General features: G+C 42.2%; 2 protein-coding genes across 9 annotated transcripts in view; one reads left to right on the forward strand and one right to left on the reverse strand.

Annotated features, from left to right (window-relative positions):
• Nucleotides 1–23,897, forward strand: part of LOC108404770 (uncharacterized) — a 94,962-nt gene that overhangs the window by 68,371 nt on the left and 2,694 nt on the right. The gene's annotated exons all lie outside the window — the stretch shown is intronic.
• Nucleotides 1–23,897, reverse strand: part of ZNF12 (zinc finger protein 12) — a 32,582-nt gene that overhangs the window by 2,043 nt on the left and 6,642 nt on the right. Inside the window, exons 3-7 of one of the 8 annotated variants that reach the window (XR_012122168.1) lie at nucleotides 23,733–23,859; nucleotides 23,366–23,461; nucleotides 22,609–22,688; nucleotides 19,795–19,899; nucleotides 18,616–18,773 (exon numbers count right to left, since the gene is read on the reverse strand). Coding sequence is in view for 5 of the 8 variants with exons in the window: in XM_017644418.3 (XP_017499907.2) it covers nucleotides 18,050–19,899; nucleotides 23,366–23,461; nucleotides 23,733–23,859 (2,073 nt within the window). In the remaining 3 variants the exon portion in view is untranslated. Of the gene's footprint in view, nucleotides 1–15,791; nucleotides 19,900–22,608; nucleotides 22,689–23,365; nucleotides 23,462–23,732; nucleotides 23,860–23,897 lie in introns of those variants that run through there. The other 7 variants (XR_012122166.1, XR_012122167.1, XM_073215100.1 and 4 more) reach the window with 7 other exon arrangements.

The raw sequence follows: 23,897 nt of genomic DNA on the forward strand, positions 1-23,897 counted from the left end.
CTTCCTCAGTCTTTGTAGACTGGTTTTGTGGCTGGTACTCCTTCAGTGTGTAGCCCAGGTGGTTAAAATTCCGCATTAGTCTTCACTTCACCTCATGCTGAGCCTGTGAGCTGTTGCAAGGTGGGACAGAGACTCAGCAGGTCTGAGCCTGCGCCCCACCCTGGGCACATTGGACTTCCTCCACACAGGAGCTGTGAAAGCCCTCATTTCCACACATACCTCCTTTTTCAACTCTTCCCTCCTGAGCTTCTCAGAATGTCTACATGTCTACAGCTCACCTTGCCTCATTCCTGCCCCAGGGTGTGCAGCTAGTACGTGTGTCTTTAAGTGCTCTGGCACAAGCAATCTGGGCAGCAGGCCTGCTGCTGAGCAGAAGAAACAAAAGGGAAGCCCTTGCAACAGTCTCACAGATGATGGCCCCATAAGTGAAACCCACAACCACAGTGTCCTGAGATTAAGGTAATTCTCCCCCAAGCCCAGCAGCTCTCCTGGAGTGCAAGCTGCCCTTTCATTTGGCCCCAATCCCAGGTGTGGGGATGGCAGATGGGCTGGTTAAGTCAGCTCTCTCACTAAGCTGCTGCCTCCTTCCCCATTCCTCCCCTGGTGGTTGTAACTTTGGACTAGATTTCTAGAGTTCTGCAATAGTTGCCAGCTACTTAGTTGTTCAAGTTGGGGGAGAAGAGCCCTTGATTCACCTACTCTGCCATTTTTGGTGAAGTCACTTCCTATCAGTTCTTGGGTACTTCCTGTTTACTAGTACAAATCAATGTTCTATGCTGTTAGTTTTTCTAATTAGCTTTAGAATAAGCTGCTATTCTAAAGAGTTCTGGTTCAGTTTAGTGGAGAATAATATTTAGAAACGAGCTGGGCACCCATTTTTCTAAAGATGAAAATACTGCATATTGGGAACTTTTTAAAACTTTTTTAATTTTGGTATCATTAATGTACAATTACATGAGTAACATTATGGTTACTAGAGTCCCCCTATTATCAAGTCCCCACCACATACCCCATTACAGTCACTGTCCATCAGCGTAGTAAGATGCTATAGAATCATTACTTGTCCTCTCTGTGTTATACTGCCTTCCCCATGCTCTACCCTCTATATTATGTCTGCTAATCATAATGCCCCCTTTTCCCCCTTATCCCTCCCTCCCCACTCATCCTCCCCAATCCCTTTCCCTTTGGTAACTGTTTGTTCATTCCTGGGTTTTTTGAGTCTGCTACTGTTTTGTTCCTTCAGTTTTTTCTTTGTTCTTATACTCCATAGATGAGTGAAGTCATTTGATACTTGTCTTTCTCCACCTGGCTTATTTCACTGAGCATAATACCCTCTAGCCCCATCCATGTTGTTGCAAATGGTAGGATTTGTTTTCTTCTTATGGCTGAATAGTATTCCATTGTGTATACAGACCACATCTTCTTTATCCATTCATCTACTGATGGACACTTAGGTTGCTTCCATTTCTTGGCTACTGTAAATAGTGCTGCGATAAACATAAGGGTGCATCTGTCTTTTTAAAACTGGGCTCCTGTGTTCTTAGGGTATATTCCTAGGAGTGGAATTCCTGGGTCAAATGGTTAAAACTTATTTTTTATTAGGATTGCTCCATTTGACTTTGCTAATGCTCTTATGCTGTTACAAAGGTTTTGCTGCCTTTTACTTCTTCTATGACTTACTCTTTTATTTAGTCTCATTTCTATGCTACTGTTTTGGAGGAATGTTGCATTTTAGAAGAAATAACTGAAGTTCATTTTTGGTTGGTTAATTCTGTATCAGTGTTGGGCTCGCTGCCAAGTAAAGTGACTGAATGAAGATGACTGATATCTCATGTACAATTCCAAACTAACAGGTGGTCCCAGAGAAGTAGGACAGTCCTGACCCATGAGGTTCACAAGAGACAAGGGCCCTTTTATCTTGTTACTTTTCCATTCCCTAAAGAAGGAGTCAGCAAAATATGGATCATAGGTCAAATTGGGCCCACTGCCTTTTTATACAGCCTGTCAGCCAAGAATGGTTTTTACATTTTTGTTTTTTTTAAATCAGAGTATTTTATGGCACATGAAAATTATATGAAATGTAGAGGCCAGTGTCCAGCCCTAAGTTTACGCCCTAAGTTTACTGGAACACAGTCTCATCTGCACATGTGTGGAGGTGCTTTCCTACCATAGCGGCAGAGCTGAGCAGCTGCAAGAGACCTGACAGCCTATAGAGCCTCAAGTTGCCCACGCCTACTCCCAGGTTTTGTCCTTGTTCTCAGGGTAGAAGCTAGCTCACCAATACCATGGTTCTATCACACCCAACAGAAGAGGAAAGAGGAAGCAAAGAACCAATGGTCTCCTTTTCAGAATGTGACCCAAAGATGAGTTATTTCCCCTCCCACCCCACAGACCAAAGTTTAGTCACTGGGACCTGCCTGGCTGAGGGTGGGGAAGTTAAATCCCCAGTGGTGTGCCCTGCTGCAGCGCAAGGGGAAGGGAGCATCTCTTATAAACAAAGGGCAGCACTGCAGTTGATGAGCAGCCCAGTCTTACACTGAATGAAATCTACAATGTGCTGCAAACACTTTCATCACAGGAGGGACATTTAAAAGTACAGAATGCCCAACGGGTGAAGCAGCCACAGCCTTTTTACTAAAGTTGGTTTGGGTTGAAGATACCAAAAAAGGTACAGACACCATTTAGGCACCTGAGCCTTAAAACTAGGTAAACTGAACAGAGTAAAATACTAGGATCTTAATTTTTCTGTACATTTTAATGTTTCTGGAGGAGTCCTAAGGTTCAGACTACCCATTTCAGAATGTGTGTTTGTTAGCCCTGCTGGTTTGTGTATGTGTCCCATTCTCACTTTACCTGATTCCTCTTCATACCAAGCCTCAATTCCATTCCCTTCCTTTCCCCATAGGCATGCATACTAGTCAGTTCACAACTTCAAACACATACACTTTAACCTACATGGGGATTAAAAGATTGTCAAATTCCTTAGGGGAAGAGACAGCCACACCGAGAAGTGAATATCCAACCAAGAGATTTATTAGCGGCGGTGAGGTGGCTGCCTGTGAGAGTGAGAGAGCAGCCATGCAGGCTGGGGAGCTTTGGCTTATATATCCTATTAAGGCACTTGGCACGAGCTGATTGGTTATGGATTCATTGGGGTCAGCTGGTGGGACCTTATTGGTCTGCGTCACAGAGCTTTTTGTGTCATGAGTGTGAAGCTGAACCTAATCTCGGGAAACCTAAAAAACAGTCACCATCTTAGGTCGAGGAGTGTGGGAGTTGGGTGCCATTTTGACTAACATTCCTCCCTTTTTGATTTAGTATGGGAGAGGAGATGTCGAATTTTCTGGCTACTTCCTGCTGGAAGGGGGTGGTGATGGGGGGGCAAAAGGGAAGAGTTATGGTCAAACAAGGTAACAAGGTTTGGGACCATCAGTCCCATAATGGCATATACCCAGGCCCCAAAGGTGAAGATTTCTTCCTCAGAGAACTCAAGAAATGTTCCCTGGATCCAGATTTTGAACAGTCCCTCGAACCAATCACTGGTGTGCTGGATGTCTGGAAGGAGCCAGCTATCTTCCCGTAGCGCTTCAAGGAATTTCAGCACTTGTCTCATCCACATCTTTCAGCAACTGGTAGTCCCTAAGGAGGAGCTGGTTGAAAGTCTGGTTAGAAATTTTGCTGATTTGGTTTTAAATGAATTTAATTATGCAGGGCAGGAAGGTGCAGAAAAGAAAGATTATGAGTAAAGGACCAAGGATAGGCAGGAGCCAAGTAAGGAGAGGGGACTGGAAGAGTCCCATTATGCTAGTCTTTGTGGGGGACCTTTAGATTTTCTGCAAGATCGGCCAGTCTGTGTTCGTTTTCTATCACTAGTCCTGACTCGTTGACATAATAACAGCATTCTTTTTTAAGGAAGAGGAAAGTCCCTCCCTTTTCGGTGGTTAGAAGATCTAGGGCCCACTGGTTTTGTAGGGTCACTTGGGCTAGAGATGTAACTTGTCTCTGTAGTCAGGACAGGGATTCAGCAGTGGAATCTAAAGCCATTTTTAGCTTGCCATTAAGGTCATCTACTGCCCATAGGGAGTGTCCTAAGGCGTCTCCTGAGAGGCCCATTCCTGCCGCAGATGCAGAGAGGGATATCCCGACCATAATGGGAAGAAAGGCCGCTCAGTGGGTTCTGGAGTGAGGAAGCAACCATTGTACTTTGGAGCTGCTGTATAATGTTAGTTGAGGGACAATAGTGACAAGAAAACAAGGATCTGATTGATTGGGTAGAATTTGGTTTAAGAGAGTGCCGTTACACCAGAGAAAGTCTCCTGGTCGCGAATAGGAGGTTGTAGAGATGGTTTGGTTATAAGTGCAATTGCCTCTCCCTAGAGAGACATTAGTAAGGGAGTTTGGAAAAATGCAGGCATGTAAGGGGAGTGAGATATTGTCTGTTTCTGGTTCCCATAAAGGAACATTGGTAATTGGGCTGATAGGGGTTCCTAAGAGGTCAAGAAGGTATAATTTGTGATGTTAAGAGGGACTGCAGCTAATAAGGGCCGAGCTGAAGAGGCACAAAAGAAACAGTTTGTTGGCTTCAGGGTGAGGGTAGTGTGGTTTAAGAAGGCAAGAGTGTTTTGTATGATATGGAGCCAAGAGTAGAATGAAGGGGATGAGGAGGGATCTGAGGGGGGAGAGACAAGGTCTGGGCTTTCTAGCTGACTAACAAGTATTTGCTCAGAGCATTGTATGCTGGATAATAGTTGGGAGTGTTGGGTAGCAATGGAGACATACTCTCTACTTAGGCTAAACTCCCTGAAGGGCTGAGATGAGTACCCATTGGAATAGAATTTTCCTGTCACTCTGGTTGCCCATTGGGAATCCCATGGGTTTGAAATTGTCAAGGTGAAGGTTTTTGTGTTTGAGTTAAATTTGAACATTCCTGCACCATTGTATGCATCATGTATTTTGCACGACCAGTAGGGGGAGCCCCCATAAGTTTCAACCCACCAGTTGCGACAGGATTCTTTTGTCTGGTCGAAGGTGGAACATAGGGCCAAGTGGGTTGTTGTATCAGCTCAGAGTTGTGTAGGGAAATTGTAATGGCGGAAGCACAGCCTGTTGTGGGGCAACAGCTGTGGCTGCCAGGGCAGTGTTTTTTGTGGGGTTTTTTGTGTATATGTTTCTTTCACCTTGAATCTCCAAACATATGATGTATTGGCAAAGGGAGTAAGGAAGCAGAGGGTAAGAGTGAATAAGGTGGGGATGCTAAGGTCCATCCTCGGAATGGTGGGGGGGAACTTTAGGCAGAAGAGGCAGAGTTTTAGGGGATCTGTTGTGCAGGGGGTGCAGGTGAAGCATGGAGGGGTCAGATTTGAGGCTTTTTCTCCTGAGCTGTCTCCTGGAGGTCTGGCCGGCTTCAACCTGGAGATATGAATCCACGAGGTTAATTTTCCAGGGAACTCCTCTAATTGAGCAGCAGTAGGAGTGCAGAGAATGATTTTTAGAGGTCCTTTCCATTTCGGTGTCAAGGGAATGGAGTCTGCAGAGGGAGGAGAGAAGTATACCCAGTCACTCGGAGTCAGGGGTAAAGAGATGTGAGACCTCAGGGGATTGGGTAATAGGGCTTCTTGATGTCTCCAGAGCTGGGAGAGAATGAAAGAAAGAAGGGGGTAAGAAAAGTATTCAGGGAGAAGGTGAGAAGGAGTTATTCCGGGGTGCAGCGGAGGTCTACCATACATGACCTCAAAAGGGGATAATAATGAAGGTTTTTTTGGGAGTACTCAAAGACAAAACAGCTAGAGGAAGTTTGATCCAATCAGTATGTAATTTGAGAGAGTTTGGTCAGAATGTTTTTTAGTGTTCGATTGGTATGTTTCACTTCCCTGACGATTTGGGATTATAAGGAATATGGAAATGCAGTCAGATGTTGAGGGCTCCTGTAATTCTCTGTGTGATGTGGGACATAAATTCTGGGCCATTGTCTGATTGAAATGAGGCGGGCATTCCAAATCTCGGGATTATATCTGAGAGAAGAATTGAAGTGACGGTGGAAGTCCTCTTGTTTGAAGTGGGGAAGGCCTCAACCTATCCTGAGAATGTGTCCACAAGCACCAGAAGATATGTGTTTTTTCAGACTCTGGGCATGGTAGTAAAGACAAGCTGCCAGTCTGCTCTAGGGATATGTCCTCTAGCCTGATGAGTTGGAAAAAAGCTGGGTTTCAAAGGGGTGTTAGGATTAGTTATTTGGCAGATATGACAGTCAGTGGTTAGCTCTTGGATGTATTTGAGGTCTTTGGCGGTTAGAGGAAAGAAGGAGTTGAGAAACTTTTAAATTTTGTCGGCTGGTGTGAAATAGAGAGTGTACGTAGGAAAAGAGGTCATGTTTGGGAGGAAAATTATCAGGAATGTTGGAAGAGCAATGGGGAATGTCTAGAGCAATGGTTGGGTTTTCTGACATAGCTGCCTGTCTTGCAGCCTATTAGAGTTTGCTTTAGAGTTTAGAGTTTTGCTTTAGAGTTGCCTATTGTTATTGGGGATGAGTCAGATTGGTGTGAGCAGAAGTGAATGATTCCTATCTCACTAGGGAGGAGAGAGGCATGGAGGAGGTCTGTGATAGGTTTAGAATTGGTAATGGAGGTGCCTTTGGTAGTTAATAGTCCCCTTTCTTTCCAGATTGATAAGTGAGAAAGGATGTGGAAAGCATACGTGGAATCAGTGTAAAGTGTCAGGGAGCAATCAGCGGCTAGTTCAGAGGCATGCTTGACTGCAAAGAGCTCGGCCAGTTGGTTGGTTGTGTTTTGTGGTAGAGATTTTGCCTCAATGGTTTCAGTTAGGGAAACAATGGCATATCCTGCCTGCTGTTCCCTATTCATTAGAAAAGAACTGCCATCAGTGAACCAAACATGAGTAAGATTTTCTAGGAGTCCTTCTTTTATATGGGAGGGACATGGGAGGAGGTCTTTGAGGGTTTCAATACAGTGATAGAAGGGCAGGTCTTGCATAACGGGGAATAATGTAGCAGGATTTAGGGATGAGCAGGCCTGAAAGGTGATAGAAGAATCATGTAGAAAGGAGACGAGGAGCAAAATGATTTGGCAGGGGAGAAGGGTCTTTAAGCCCTTATATGTTAGGAGGTCCTTTAAGTGATGGGGTGATATGATTGTGATCATGCCTCCAAAAGTGAGTTTTTTTGCCTCCTGGATTAGGACATATGCCGCTGCCAAGGCTCTTAGACACGGAGCCCATCCTTGAACTGTAGGGTCTAGCTTTTTGGAGAGATAGGCTACAGGAGCAAAAGTGGGGCCTTTCATTTGTCCTAAGACTCCTAAGGCCAGTCCTTTGTTTTCATGTACATATAGAGTAAAAGGTTGTTGTATGTCTGGTAAGTGAAGGGCAGGAGCTTGGAGAAGAGCTTGTTGGAGCTTTAAGAAAGGAGTCTTGGCAGAGTTGAGTAGGGGTTCCCTTGAGTTTCCTTTTGTTAAACGGTAAAGGGGAGCAGCTAGGAGGGAGAAATTGGGAATCCAGGCTCGAAAGTACCCTGCTAGACCTAGGAATGAGAGTATTTCTTCCTTTGTTATTGGAGTGGGTAATTCTCGAATCAGTTTTCTTCAGTCTAGAGTGATGGCCTTGGAGCCATGTGATAGTTGGACTCGTAAGTATGTGACTTTGTTGAGATAACTCAACTTTATGTGGGGAGACCCGGTATCCTTTTTCCTAAAGAAAGTTAAGAAGGGTAATGGTATTGGCTTCAGAGGCTTGAAGAGAGGGGCTGCACAGAAGGAGATCATCAACATATTGAAGGAGTGTGGACTCAGGGAGTGTTAGCTCCTTAAGGTCATTTGCTAGGGCTTGTCCGAATATGTGCGGGCTATCTCTGAAGCCCTGAGGGAGTACTGTCCAAGTGAATTGTTGGGATTGGTGTGTGTGTGTGTCAGTCCAGGTAAAAGCAAAGATGTCTTGAGATTTGGGGGATAAAGGGATGGTGAAGAAAGCATCTTTGAGATCAATAACTGAAAAATAGAGGGAAGAGTTGGGTATGGAAGATAGTATTGTATATGGGTTTGGTACTAGTGGGTGGATAGGTTTGACTGCAGTATTTATGAGTCTTAAATCTTGGACTAAGCGGGAAGAGCCATTAGGCGTTTTTACAGCTAAAATTGGGGTATTATAGGGAGAATGTGTGGGCCTAATGAGTCCCTTCTGATGTAAATCTGCAATGACTGGCTGAATCCCTAGAAGGTTAGTGGTGGGCAGGAGATATTGGGGTTGGCAAAGAAAGTGTAGGGGGTCTTTTAGGTGAATTTTAACAGGCGTGCATTTTGCTAAAGAGGGGGTAGTTGTGTCCCAGACTTGGGGTTCACTGATGGGGGGATGGAAGGGCTTCGATTGGGTGTTGGCTCGATAGCTTCTGCAAGAATGAGGATAAGGGAAGGAGCGAGGCTAAATGAAATGGAAGCTTGGAATTTTGATAATATGTCTCCTCCTAACAAGGGAACAGGGCATTGGGACATGAATAGGAATGTGTGAGAGAAGGGATGACCAGAGAATGAGCAGGAAAGTATGGGGGTCTTTTTTGGAAATACTGTTTGGCCCCCTACCCCAACAATAGGGGATTTAGATGGAGAGGTAGGTCCCCAAAACTCCCTCAATACTGAGAACATGGCACTTGTGTCTAAGAGGAAGTTAATGGGACATCCATCCACCAGAATGGTTACCTTGGGCTCCTAGAAGGTGATGACATTCGTTGGGAAGGGAGTCTCAAGGCCTTGTCAGTCATCTGACACCAGGCCTAAGAGGTCTGGGTTTGGGTTGGAGTGATCCCCCCCCCCACCACACACACACAGGGCCGGGGCAATTTACCACCCAGTGACCTCCAGAATGGCACTTGGGACACAGTCCTGGTGGTGGCTTGAGATTGGGGCATGTGCAGGCCTAATGTCCTTCCATTCCACACTTAAAACAGGGTCCCGGAGGCATTTTTGGTGGAGGACGTCCTTATTGTCCCTGTCACAGTGGATGGGCTGGGGTTTTGTAGGGCTTGCTCTAGCATCTGGTACTTTTGCCGTTTGGCTTTTTCATCTCTATTGTGATAGACTTTAAAAGCTGTGGCTAAAACCTCAGTTTGGGGAGTAAGAAGCCCCCTGTCCAATTTTTTTAATTTAGCCCATATGTCGGGGTGACTCTGGGAAAAGAAATAGGTTATGAGGAGTTGTCAGCCATCTGGATTTTCTGGATTGAGATTGGTATATTGCGGAAGGGCTTTAGTCAGTCTGTCTAGAAAAGTGGAGGGGTTTTCGTGTTTTTCTTGATTTCCTGTAGCTTTTCAAAATTGACTGCCTTTTGTGTGGCTCGTTTAAGTCCCGTGACTAGGCAGATGGAGAATTGATCCAGAGGACCAGTTCACCAGGAGTGTTGTAATCCCAGTTAGGATCTTGGTCTGGAACAGCCTGTGCCCCTATTGGATGGGCAGGGGTAGTTTGATGAACTTCATCAGCTTGTTCCCATACTCGCCTGCACTCTTCTGGGAGCAGTGTATTGGAAAAGATCATATAGATGTCATATGTTAAGCTGTATGCCTGGAGTAAATATTGAAATTATTTGATGTATGAGGTTGAATTGGTGGTATAGGAGACTAGACACTTTTCAATTTGGAAGAGGTCTGCCATACAGAAGGAAACATGGACGTGGACTATTCCTTCAGTTCTGGCCACCTCCTGAAGAGGGGCCATAACCTTTGGCAAGTGAGCAGATTGGGTGTGGGAGCGAGTGGTGGGAGGACTGAAAGAATGGGAGGTGGGGGTAGGAGCAGAGGGAGTAGGAGCAGCTGAGGGAGTAGTAGGAGTAGAGGGAGTAGGAGGAACTGGTACCAGTGGAGTTGGTGCTGGGGCTGGTACTGGGATTGGAGGAGGAGGGTGGTTGTGAAGCCTATCGTCTGTAGGTAGGTGGCTCATCCACTGGGTCAAACTCCGTGGGGGAAGAAGGGATGGCTGAGGGGGGTCAATATGCTAGTAGGACATGTTTCGGGTTACAATTCATGCATAAGGATGGATTAGATGGGAGGAGAGAGAAAGTCTGAACATAAGGAGTGTCTACCCATTTTCTCGATCACTCACAATAGTTGTAAAGATCTCACAGGAGTGCGGGATCTAGGGACCCGTGAGGGGGCCATTTATTTTGGTTATCTAATGGGTAAGTGGGCCAATCTTGGGTACAAAGTTTGATGAGTTTTTTTGGCCTGATATCTGGAGTTAGGCTGAGAGTATTTAAATTGTCTAAAAGACATCTTAGTGGGGAGTCAGCCGGCAGAGAAGACACCCCCCCCATGTGGATATAAGGGTGTTGATATGTTGACTAGAGGGGTGTCCCCACTCAGATCAAATACCAGGTGAGATCTTGGGCTATGGGATTCGGTCGTCACTGAGTCCCAATAGCTCAGGGACCCTGAGGGGTCAGAGGGCCTTGGGTCACCTGGCACCAGGGTTTTTGGAGAGCAGGAGAAAAGGTGAGACCCAGGCTGAGTGAGAGGGAAAGGAAAGGGTCTGGTCTTACCGCCGGCCGAGCCCCGGGACTGATGAGAATCCCTCAAGGACCACTGTGACCATAAAGGTCTGAGTGGGATGTCTTCCTTGCTCACAGGTGGCCTTGGGAAGTGCCAGATGATCAACGGTCAGCTTCCCATTTTGTAGCCCTTCAGGTTGAGGGATTCAGGATTGGGGAACTCACCAATCTCGAAGCCGATGGTGGATGTGAAGAAGGCGATCGAGATGGGTGCAGGCTGGCTATCTCAGGGAAGTCTCAAGCGGTCTCATCCTCTAACAGATGGGTGTCCCACTCCTGGTGGAGGAGCCCCATCCGAATCACAGCACCAATAAAAGACCATCAGATTCCTTAGGGGAAGAGACAACCACACCGAGAAGCGACTATCCAACCAAGAGATTTATTAGCAGCAGCGAGGTGGCTGCCCGCGAGAGTGAGAGAGCAGCCATGCAGGCTGGGGAGCTTTGGCTTATATATCCTGTTAAGGCACTTGGCACAAGCTGATTGGTTATGGATTCATTGGGGTCAGCTGGCGGGACTTAGTGATCTGTGTCAGAGTTTTTTGTGTTATGACTGGGAAGCTGAACCTAATCTCGGGAAATCGAGACTTAACAGTCGCCATCTTAGGTTGAGTAGTGTGGGGGTCTGGCACCATTTTGACTAATGGGTGGGTTGTGGATGTGTAATTTTAACAAAAACAGATATGGTTTAGTTACGTAGAACCTCATTCTAAATTTTTCATTCATATCTAAAAGATTTGATCAAACGTACTACATGCAAATATAGCATATACTTCAGGCCAATGGACAGCATGCCACCATGTGACCCACATTTTACTTACTTTTTTAGTGGCATTCACCTAAGAAAGCTCAGAAGTGTTGCGATGGAATTCCTCATAACACTCTTGTGTATGGAATTTCTCTGGGGTACATAAGCGGATTAGGGTACCACTGCATGGTAAGGCATTCACATTAATTTTAAGATATTTCCAGGTCAATTTATCAGAATGGCTGTATCATTTAACACACTTTCACAGTATACAAACGTTACCTATTAGCATGACATCCTCACCAGTATCTATCTGGCTGTAATGCTTGCCATTCTGATGTGTGTAAAGGTGTGTCTTTGTTTTGCCTTGCATTTCTAATAATGTCAAATGCCATGTGCACAGTCCTTGACTCCTGCCCTTTTCTCATTACTCTGCTGGACAGCCTTGTAGTCTAGTTATTGGTCTTGTTTTAGGTTAAATACATTTTCCTTTATAGATGAGATCTTCTGTATTTTTCCTTTTGGCATTACAGAGGCACGTTTCAATTTCCCTTTTTCATTTTGTGAAAATTTCAATTCGTGTATTTTCTTTCCATCTTGCCCCTTTTTCTTTGAGGATCCCAGTATATGGATATTATCTCTACTGTCTTCTACATCTCAGTCTTTTATTTTTCACATTGCACTCATTCTTTCTGGAGTGCTGGGCCAATTATTTGCCACTACCACAGAGCCCACTAATAGCTTTTTTTTCTTTATGAATTGTTAAGCTCATCTATTGAATTATTTATTTCATGCCCAGTACCTCCTCCCCCTTTCTTGGATAAACTGTCTTTTTCTGCTTCATATTATCAATATATTTTTCTTCAAGGATATTAAAATTTTGAAATCTGGATTTCCACATCCCATCAAGCTTGCCAGCTATGTACATGGTATGATGTGCTCTTAGTAAACTTCTCAAATGTCTTTTTTTCTGGAATTCATTTTCACTGAGATATCCACGAACTCCTAGTTCCTCCTCCTGAGGGTGTTTTAGTAGAGATGTGTGATGTACAAAAGAAAGAGATCCCCCAATCAGACAACAAAAGAAATAAAAGGCATCCAGATTGGCAAGGAAGAAGTTAAACTGTCCCTGTTTGCAGATGACATATTGTACAAAAAACTGTCCCTGTTTGCAGATGACATATTGTACAAAAAACCCTAAAGAATCCACTCCAAAACTACTAGATCTAATATCTGAATTCAGCAAAGTTGCAGGATACAAAATTAATACACAGAAATCTGTGGCATTCCTAAACACTAACAATGAACTAGCAGAGAGAGAAATCAGGAAAACAATTTCATTCACAATTGCATCAAAAAGAGTAAAATACCTAGGAATAAACCTAACCAAGGAAGTGAAAGACCTATACTCTGAAAACTACAAGACACTCATGAGAGAAATGAAAGAAGATACCAATAAATGGAAACCCATCCTGTGCTAATGGATAGGAAGAATTAATATTGTCAAAATGGCCATCCTGCCTAAAGCAATCTATAGATTCAATGCAATTCCTATCAAAATACAAACAGCATTCTTCAACGAATGAGAGAAAATAATCCTAAAATTCATATGGAACTACAAAAGACATTGAAGAGCCAGAGCAATCCTGAGAAGGAAGAATAAAGCAGGGGGAATTACACTCCCCAACTTGAAACTCTACTACAAAGCCACAGTAGTCAAGACAATCTACTGGCACAAGAACAGACCCATAGACCAATGGAACAGACTAGAGAGCCCTGATATAAACCCAAACATATATGGTCAATTAATATATGATAAAGGAGCCATGGACATACAATGGGGAAATGACAGCCTCTTCAACAGCTAGTATTGGCAAAACTGGACAGCTACATTCAAGAGAATGAAACTGGATTATTTTTTAACCCCATAAGTAAACTCAAAATGGATTAAAGACTTGAATGTAGGTCATGAAACCATAAAACTCTTAGAAGACAACATAGGCAAACATCTCCTGAATATAAGCATAAGCAACTTCTTCCTGAACCCATCTCCTTGAGAAAGGGAAACAAAAGCAAAAATGAACTCATGGGACTACATTAAACTAAAAAGTTTTTGTACAGCAAAGGACATCATCAACAAAACAAAAAGGCATCCTACAGTATGGGAGAATAACCCGATTAACAAATGTGCAGAGGATATGAAGAGATGGTTCTCCAAAGAAGAAATTCAGATGGTCAACAGACACATGAAAATATGCTCCACATCACTAATCATCAGAGAAATGCAAATTAAAACCACAATGAGATATCACCTCACACCAGTAAGGATGGCCAGCATTGAAAAGACTAAGAACAACAAATGTTGGTATGGATGTGGAGAAAGGGGAACCCTCCTACACTGCTGGTGGTAATGTAAGCTAGTTCAACCATTATGGAAAGCAATATGGAGGTTCCTCAAAAAACTAAAAATAGAAATACCATTTGACCCCGGAATCCCACTCCTTGGAATATACCCAAAGAATACAAGTTCTCAGATTCAAAAAGACATATGCACCCCTATGTTCATTGCAGCACTTTTTACAAAAGCCAAGATATGGAAGCAACTTAAGTGTTCATCTGTAGATGGATAAAGAAGATGTGGTACATATATACAATGGAATACTATTCAGCCATAAGAAAAAAACAAATCCTACCATTTGCAACAACATGAATGGAGCTGGAGGACATTATGCTCAGTGAAATAAGCCAGGCAGAGAAAGACAAATGCCAAATGATTTCCCTCATTTGTGGAGTATAACAATGAAGCAAAACTGAAGGAACAAAATGGCAGCAGACTCAGACTCTAAGAATGAACTAGTGGCTACCAAAGGGGAGGGGTGTGGGAGGGTGGGTGGGGAGGGAGGGAGAAGGGGACTGAGGGGTATTGTGTTTAGTACACATGGTGTGGGGAATCACGGGGAGAACAGTGTATCACAGAGAAGGGACATAGTGGATTTCTGGCAACTTGCTGCACTGATGGACAGTGACTGCATTGGGGTATGGGTGGGGACTTGATGATGTGGGTGAATGTAGTAACCACATTGTTTTTTCATGTGAAACCTTCATAAGAGTGTATATCAATCATACCATAATAAAAATTAAAAAAAAAAAAAAACCATCCCCTAACTGGGATGAACCCCCTTCCTGACTGATCCCTCTCTCCTGGGCACTCTACATCATCACCAAAAGTACTTCCGCCCAGAAAAGCATGCCTGCTTATTAGCCCTGGCTTTAGAGTGGGAGAGGACACCAGGCTGACACTTTGTGTCTGCTGTGTCCCCCTCATCTCAGCTGGACCAAAGTGCTGCCCTAATGGAACCCAAACTGCCATTGTCAATGCTCCTTCTCTCCTGTCTCATGATGTGCCATGGTGGCAATATTGTGCTTGTGTCACTACCATGGAGAACAAAAGCATAGTGTAAAAAAATATTACAATCCAGAGGCTTTCTTCAGCACCTGGCTCTCTGCTGTCTCTGGCAATACCTCCCCCAAGAGAGCCACACCTGCCCATCCAGCTGCAGAGCTTCCCCACCCAATCTAGCTCCCTGTACCCAAGAGCTGCTCTTACTCCTGTGGCATCTCAAGTTGGGCTATGGAAATAAGTCAGCAGCCCATACTAGTTCATCAATTTGGCAGGCTCACAGATTTTTAGATTCAAGGCAGAGAAAAGCCATTTATGGGTGTAGTTATCTCTGGAATGAAAAAAAAAAAACATTCCCTTGTGTTTAATGACAGGCATTCTGTAAGCTGGCAACTATTTGGGCTGCAATCACTTGGTTCATTATACAAATTGCTTTGGGGAGTGTGACAGCCCAGCCAGGCATATTGAGATGGAGCAAAGTGAAGGACTCTGGTCTCAGAATCCTGGTGTTAACACCGCATGTGCATTTTCACCTATTTGAAGGCATGGCAACAATAAATGAATCACCACTTCCATAACCCTAAAATGATTAAAAAGTTTATGAGAATCTCACACCTCCACCTGCCAGGAAGGGCCAATCTCCTGCCCAGCCCTTGAAAATCCCTCTGAGTTCTTAATCTGCTCACAGTCCACATTGTGAGGTCACTGTGATAAAAAGCAAGCACTCCTGCTCTGCTCCAATTCCGCTTTCAGTCCCTGCTGCCTGCCAGGTAAACTGAGCCAGTTCCCCCAGTGCTGCTTCCACGACTCAGGCCGGTGTGCCTTACAAGCTTGCCAGGGATAGTTAAAAACTTCAGTACTACATTCCACCAAATCTAAGACAAACCGTTATTTTAAGTACCTCTACGAAAGAATGGAAAAAATGCAAGTTAAAGTAGAACATGCTATTGATCCTGATTTTAGAGATGTAGTAATAGGAAAACACTGACATCTCTGAAAACAAATTACTACGTATTGAAGAGGCAGTGTAGGACCACTTATACGTACTAGGCCCTTTTATGTGCAAGCACTCCATGGAGAAAAAAAAAGTGGTAAACCATTTAAAATTTTCAAATATTTTACTTAAAATACATACTGTATATTTAAGCTATTATGCACACACTAGTGTGGGAAACCTTTGTAGATACCATTTCTACAAATATCTATGAATATATAGTTCCTACACAAAACTCTACAAACCTACCGGACTTTTAATTCTTGTGATGTAGCATACTCACTAGAAGATCTAGATTATGGAGGAACAGTGCTGAGCCACAAAAACAGGCATCATAAGTTGACTCAAATACATAAAAATAGGACATTTCATCTCAGTGATAAGGGGTAAATTCAAATAATATAGGTTATCAGGCTAATCATTGGAAAGCAAACAAAAGTAGTAGTTCCTTACCTCCTACCAAATACTGTCAACTAACATTGCAGCAATGACTCATGAATAATATAAATTAATCTAAACAAAGTTTATGCCATGCATTATAAGAAGGAAGGTATACTTGACATATCAGGTTCCAAAGGTTCTTAGGTCAGTAATTAACAATTCAAGGAACTATACATATCTATTCCAAGATAATTTCTAATGCTTAAAACTGTTCACAACAAAATTTGTAGAAAAAAGGAAATCGAAGTAAATAACTTATTTTTGATGTGGTATAAAGTCCACCTCTCAACCGCATAACTCCTACAGAAGTGTAACTTTGTATCTTCAGTTATCACTAAGTGAGCAACCTAAATCAACTGGCTTAAAAATACATTTCATCTTTCACCAAAGAAAACAGTCCAGAGGTGGAGTGCCTACACCACTGGTTAGTTCGGTGCAATAACATCATCTGTGTTCCAGGTCCTTCCCATCTTTTTCCTCTGCCATGCTTAAGTTACAATTCTTTGTTGAGAGACATAACCAAGCATCACATCCAGAGGAAGAAATGTTCAGTAAAAGACCCAATACTATATCTTGTTTGATTCCTTGAATCTTTAAGGATATTTTTTTCAGAAATAACCTGTCAAATATCTCCTTCATCTGTCCAGAATAGAGTCTTATAACCACTCCATACCAATTGCTGGCAATGAGAAAGGGATTATCAATATTGGTTGAAACTAATCAAGATTTATCCCGTATTCCATTAGGAAGAATGGATGCCCAAACTCTGCCAGAAAGCAGTAAGTAAGGAGCAAGTGGCCAGGATGGTCACTTAACATCTGCCATAAACCCCTGTGAATGTGTTAATTGACTCAGGACTAGGTAGGAGTAGAACTCACTTTAACAACAATATCCTATGAAAATGCAGATAATTTCCAAGTTACATGGTATGCAGGCTGTGCACACTTAAACTTAGGTAGGCATCCAAATAAAAGGATTAAAATATCATAAAAATGGGAATATTTTAAGTACATTTTAAAACTATAGAGTCCAATGAGTACTACAACTGTTTCTCACTACTGCAGATGTCAGGCATTATTAACAATTTGAAGTTACCTATGCAGTTTTCTATTTTATGAATAGATTTCTATCTTTTCCTGGTTCAGACACAGTTGAAAACATAAAAACATTAACTTCTTTATGGAAGATTTAGTTCATTAACATGATCAAATACATTTATAAACACTGGGGAAGAGTATAAAATGCAGCATACTTTATGCCTATTAGTCCAATGACAATGCATATTAAAATACACAGTGGTGCTATTTAAAATGGATAATCTTACCATACGTCTTACAAATTATTCTAATAAAGGTACAATGCCTTTTCACATGTGATTCAAACTAAACATACAGTCCCTGTAATGTAGCATCCTAAAAAGCAAACAAACCAAAAAATCCTCAAAATCCTAAGTCCTACATTCTCAAGATCCACTCACATGAATGTAAGGCTGCTATGTTGCCATCTTAATTATTATTATTTTACAGTCTCTACTTATACTGAATATATTTGTTCACAACTGTCTTCTGCATTTATTTTTTACAAGAAGTTTTGTATTATATCAGAAACATAACTTTTATTATCACTAATTTCATAAAGAGTGTATTTTCCACATTCTTTAAATGGAAAGATTTCCCCTTGGTATAAATTCCCTGATAAGTAGGATAGTTTGAAGCCATGGTAAAACATATGTACATTCTAAGAGTATGTTATCCAACAAGTCACATGGTCTTGTTTAAATTGTGGTTTCTACCCTGTGAACTTTCAGATTTCAAGTCTAATGCACAAAGGCCTGTCCACATTCACCTGTCAATTCTGACTTAAAATGGTAGTTTCTTCTTACTCTTTACACTAAAAGAGTTCTCTGACCAAACAAGGTCTCTTCAGAGAAGCCTTCCCCCATCAAGTACATTCATATTCCCTCTCCTATGAATTCTCTGATGGCTATTGAAGGCTGATTTGTGATAGAATTTCTTCCCACATTCATTACATTCATAGGGCTTCTCTCCTGAATGAGTTCTGTAGTGTACAGTGAGGTATGACATCCGAGAAAAGGCTTTCCCACACTCGTTACACTCAAAGGGTTTCTCTCCTGAATGGATTCGATGGTGTATAGTGAGATATGACATCTGGGAGAAGAACTTGCCACATTCATAGCACTCATAGGCTTTTTCTCCTGTGTGCGTTCTCTGATGTCTATTAAGGGCTGAATTCTGGCAGAAGGTTTTCCCACATTCGTTGCATTCATAGGGTTTCTCTCCTGAATGAATTCTATGATGTATAGTGAGGTATGACATCTGAGAGAAGAACTTTCCACATATATAACATTCATAGGGCTTTTCTCCTTTATGTATCCTCCGATGTCTACAAAGGGCTGAATTCTGGTAGAAGGTTTTCCCACATTCATTACATTCATAGGGCTTCACTCCTGAATGAGTTCTATGATGTATTGTGAGGTACGACAACTGGGAGAATAACTTTCCACATTCATTGCACTCATAAGGTTTCTCTCCTGTGTGTACTCTCTGATGTCTCATGAGGGCAGAATTCAGGTAGAAGGTTTTCCCACATTCATTACATTCATAGGGCTTCTCTCCTGAATGAGTTCTGTAATGTACAGTAAGATACGACAACCGTGAGAAGAATTTCCCGCATTCATTACACTCGTAGGGCTTCTCTCCTGTGTGAGTCCTCTGATGAGTAGTCAGAGTAGATTTGCGGCAGAAGCACTTCCCACACTCATTACACTTATAGAGTTTCACACCTGTGTGAATTTTCTGATGGTCATTAAGTGCTGACTTCTGGGAGAACGTTTTTCCACAGTCATGACAAACATAGGGTCTCTCTCCTGAATGTGTTCTCTGGTGTTGTGTGAGGTGTGTCTTCTGGCAAAAGGACTTGCCACAGTAACTACATTCATAGGGCTTCTCTCCTGAGTGAGTTCTCTGGTGTTGAATGAGGTGTAACTTCTGGTAGAAGGTTTTCCCACATTCATTACATTCATAGGGCTTCTCCCCTGTGTGTGTTCTCTGATGTACAGTGAGAGTTCCCTTCTGGCAGAAGGATTTCCCACACTGATTACATTCATAAGGTTTCTCTCCTGTATGGGTCCTCTGATGTATAATAAATTTGGACTTTTTACAGAAGGATTTCCCACAAGCATTGCATTCATAGGGCTTCATTTCCATATGAGATCTCTGGTGTACATTGAGATTTGACATTTGGAGAAATGCTATTTCAGATTCATTCCACTTATAGGGCTTTTCTTCCATATGACTAACAAAAGCTGTATCCTTTGGAAAGGTTTTCTGACATTCAGTATATTCAAAGGGTTTCTCCAAAATATGAATGTTTTGATAAATACTTTCTTCATTGAGTGTATAAGCTTCCTGATCTTGATTAAACTCACAAGATTTATCTTCTGGATGAGTTTTCTCAAGCTTAACATGGAGAAGGGATTTCCCACATGCACTACATTCATCAGGTTTCATTCTTGCATAGCTTCCGTCACTACTAATATATTCTGAGATAGATTTTAAACTCTTTTCACATGAGTCACATTTATAGGACATTTTTCTTGAAGGACCAGGGTTTGTTTCCACATTAAAGGTCTTACCAAGAACTTTACCTCTCTCTTCAGTCAGGGTTTTGTGGTTGATGGATATAATTTGCTTTGAATCTCTGTCTTCATTTTCCTGGACTCTCTGTATCAGATCATCAACTTTCCAGACTTCTAAAAAAGAGGTAAAATTAACATTTTTTAGATCTTCCAATGTAAGATACAGAATGTGACATATACAAGCACATCATTGTGGCATAGGTGTTAGCTTCATGGACAGATAAAAATAATTGCCAAGTGTACTTTGTTTCCTAACTCTTTGGGTTTGGAACAAACACACACAAGCACATGCACATACACAATCTCCAGTGGTGAGAAAAGAGAAATGTACCCTAACAAAATCATAAGCACCTTTGATCTTTGCTACTTTTTAAGATTTTGTTTAAACCTGGGCATAGAAGATAAAGTATAAACAGAGTAATAGAAGACAAGGGATGTTGATGACTGACAAGGTTCGCATGAAGGACTACAGAAAATGGGGTAAACCAGTAGGGCTGTGAGGGTGCTGCTGGACAAGGAGGATTCTCAGAGATGTCCACAGGGGGATGTTTTTGGAGGAGGTGGATCAGCACCTTATATCATGACATTTCATATTGAGTTGTGAGAGAAAGATTACGATCTAAGGCATAATTGCCTTTTCCTGAGGTTGCTGTGGTAGTATTTTGCCTAGTCTAGAGCCTTCCAAATGATTTTGCCTTTTTTTCAAAATCTGCACAGTAGTGCCAATAAACTTGCACTGAATCTCCTCATGTTTAGTGTAACAGTCCTCTAACCAGGGCTCTAGTTGTGTTTCACTTGGAAGGAGTCCCAGGAACGTGGATGCCCAACAGGAAGGACAAAACAGATCACAGAGCATACCATCTTTTCGACAGTTTAGATTTCTTTTACATGCTAATAGTGTTATGATTTAAAATGGACTCATCCTACCGTGTTCTCTTTCTTCCTATTTGAACACATAGCACGAACTCTGGCTAGGGGACCTATGGCAAGTTACTTAAATGCCTTCTGGCTCAGGGTCATGCACCAGGAAGATGCAGTGATGCCTACTTTAGGGCTGTTGTGGGATTACATAAATCAATAAATATAAAGCACTTCAGAACAAAATGCATGCTCAGAAAGTTTAGCAGTTATTTTTCCCATTGTCAACCTCCTAGCAATTTCCTTAATCTTGTTTTCAACATACCACTGTTACCTAATTCTGACTGTGAACAGACTTCTCTATTCCTGAGTCCCACTTAGGAACAAATGGTAATAATCAGATTCCTCAACCTGCTCCTAAAATAGTGATCTTTATTTTTTATTATCTTAAAAATTTTAGATGAATGTGAGCCCTGTACTTGTTATCACCCACATCAAATGAAACCATATCAATCTTGTACTCCAAAATCTCCAGTTTTCCTAAGTTTACTGCCAAAAAAATATCAACAAATAAAAATGAGAGAAAAAATCTGAAAAAGAATACTTTTTACCACCTGGATTCTCAGTGTGATTCCAAATTAAGATTATACTAGTCTACTAAAAATAATGGCTGCTCGAGGAAAACCAAGCTATCTATTGGACAAGAAGTGTCACCTGGCATGTTCAAGGAGGTAGGCTTTTTTTAAGAAGTGGATCAGGACTTCACATCAGGCCCTTTCCTATCAAGCTGCAAGAGACAGACAACAGTCCAAGACACTGCTGGCTTATACTGACTGTGCCTAGCACACTTTTTTCACCTTTGCCCCTGTGGTTTTACTCAGTTTTCTTGACTTCCAGCCTTGCTCTACTCAAAACCTTTCAGGAAATTTCCACGCTTAAAAAAAAAAAAAAAAAAAAAAAGAGCTCTTCAAAATCCTTTAAGTTGAAAATAATTTCTCCCCACACAATTATTTTAGCATAAAGTGCCGCAGCCTCACATGGGAGCATGGGAGCCTCACATGGGAGCATGAACATTGTATGAGATGGCTCTGCTCATGTGGCTCTGCTATCATTTCTTAACCAAAACCTGCTTCTTAGAAAGTAGGACTCTTTTTCCTTCAAGCCTGTAAATAGAAATCAGAGAAGCTGCTCTCAACCTAAATCATATGGGCATCTTAAGAGTACTTGCAGAGTATATGGGGATGTGACCTAGGCATACATATTTAAAAGTAAGTACATATAAATTATCCATGAATGGATGGCCAAGAAAGATTTTTCACCTGCCTGATTCCTTAATCAAAGAAATAAACATAGTATACATTCCATACTACAGTGAGGAAAGAGAACATGCCCTTTTTTATAGGACTATAATCTGGGGGAGGAAAGAAGCTCAAGCAAAAAATTTATACTACCAAATAACAGATTACTTGATCAGATCTAACTTTTTTAAGGTATCACGAGGTGGAGTCAAAGCTGACAGAAAAAAGAGAATAATGACAAGAGCTGGAAGGAAAAACTTCAAGGAGGGGTAAAATATTCGAGCTCAGACAAGTAATGTGTTATCTGGGCAAATAAAGCATACCCCCACTGAAATGCTGTAGGGAAAATAGTCACATGATCAGACATTTAGGAGTGTGGACCAAATGAAGTTTAGCAGATTTTGGGAAACAATAGAAAATTAATTTTTCCAGGCAATATACTGCCAATATTGTGATGACTAAGTCTTAAAGGACAAAGAATTTAAATTCCCTTTATGAAGTAACAGGGAATCACTATCAGCTTATCCTGACTACTGAGATCCACTGAAACTTCAGATGGACACATCTGGAAAATCCAATCAGAAGGAAGGAGTGTGGTGCTGCTACACAGTAACACTGAGCAGGGACAGGGAAGACAGCAAAGCATAAAACAGACAAAACCCTCGACCTGAGACAGGAGGAGCCTTCTGAAGAACTCGGGAAACAAAGAAACCACCCAAGGTAGAAGCAGATCTTTCAGAGATATTTCTGGAGGGGGAAGGAGAATAAATGAGTTATAATTCACTTCTGTATTTCAGACTCACTGAGCACCTGCTAGGATGTTACTCAAGGTGCTGTGAACAGAAGAGTAACTAGGGACAAAAATGACTGGGGAAAGCGGGAGAGCCAGGAAATGCTGTCACCGGACATCAGAAGAACTGGATCTCAGTAACAGTGACCAGCACAGTATGCACAACAAAGGTGAACTAAGAAGGCTTAGGCACTGGTGGGAGTTTGGAATATGGACTGAAAGTGAGGAGTGCATGGGGTAGAAACCAGTCTGAGGCATTTCACAGTGTAGAAGAAGAAAAAAGAAAGGTAATATAAGAGTCACATAAGTTATTTTTTAACAATAGACTTATAATGCCAAAAAAAAAAAAAGAAACTATGATCATAGGTTACTGAAAATGCTGTTAAGAGCAAGGCCTAAAGTTTCAGAGGAAGAAGTGGTGATGGGATTTTTGGTTCGAGGCAGAGGTATGCACAAAGAGCTCTACATACATACGTTTTCACGGGGCAGGAAGAAGCCTTTGAAAGTGGGACTCAAGAGAGCTAAAGCTAACAAGGACCTATCTTCAGTAATTTCTAAAGGTCCGGGACCATTAAAAATTCCTGGGGAAAACACTTTCAAGTCACCGATCTCCTCACTGCCTCCCCTCACACACCTGGGACACTCTGAAGTAGTAATTCTCCTTCTACTATCCATGGTTCTTCTCCTTGCTCCAACTTGATGATAACTTCTGGTTTGATTATGTGACAGCCTGTTAATAGAAGAGAGATAACTTGAGCCTGGCTGCTTGGCTTCAGAATCTCTGTCATATGAGCCAAGTGCTGCCTTATGAGCCACACAACATAAATGCCCAAATGAGCTGTATCAAAATTAGAACCTTTCACTGGGGAGGTCAAGACCAAATGCCCTGCCTGGTGTCCACAACAGATTACTCACATTTGTTCCATCAATTCAAAGTTAAAGTTAGTCAATCTGAGAGAAACCCATGTATTTAAGCAATGGAGAAGGCAAGTGCTCCTCACCCACGGAGACAAGGTGACTGTAGTTCTCCAGCATCACATCCCTGTAGGTGATCTTTTGCTCAGGGTCCAGCCGCTGCCACTCCTCCTGGCTGAAGTCCACAGCCACATCCTTGAATGACACTGGTCCCTGTAAATGGCACCACGATTGGAAATGGGTGACAGAGA

This window comes from Manis javanica, chromosome 10, assembly GCF_040802235.1.
Source record: "Manis javanica isolate MJ-LG chromosome 10, MJ_LKY, whole genome shotgun sequence".
NCBI classification, from domain to species: domain Eukaryota; kingdom Metazoa; phylum Chordata; class Mammalia; order Pholidota; family Manidae; genus Manis; species Manis javanica.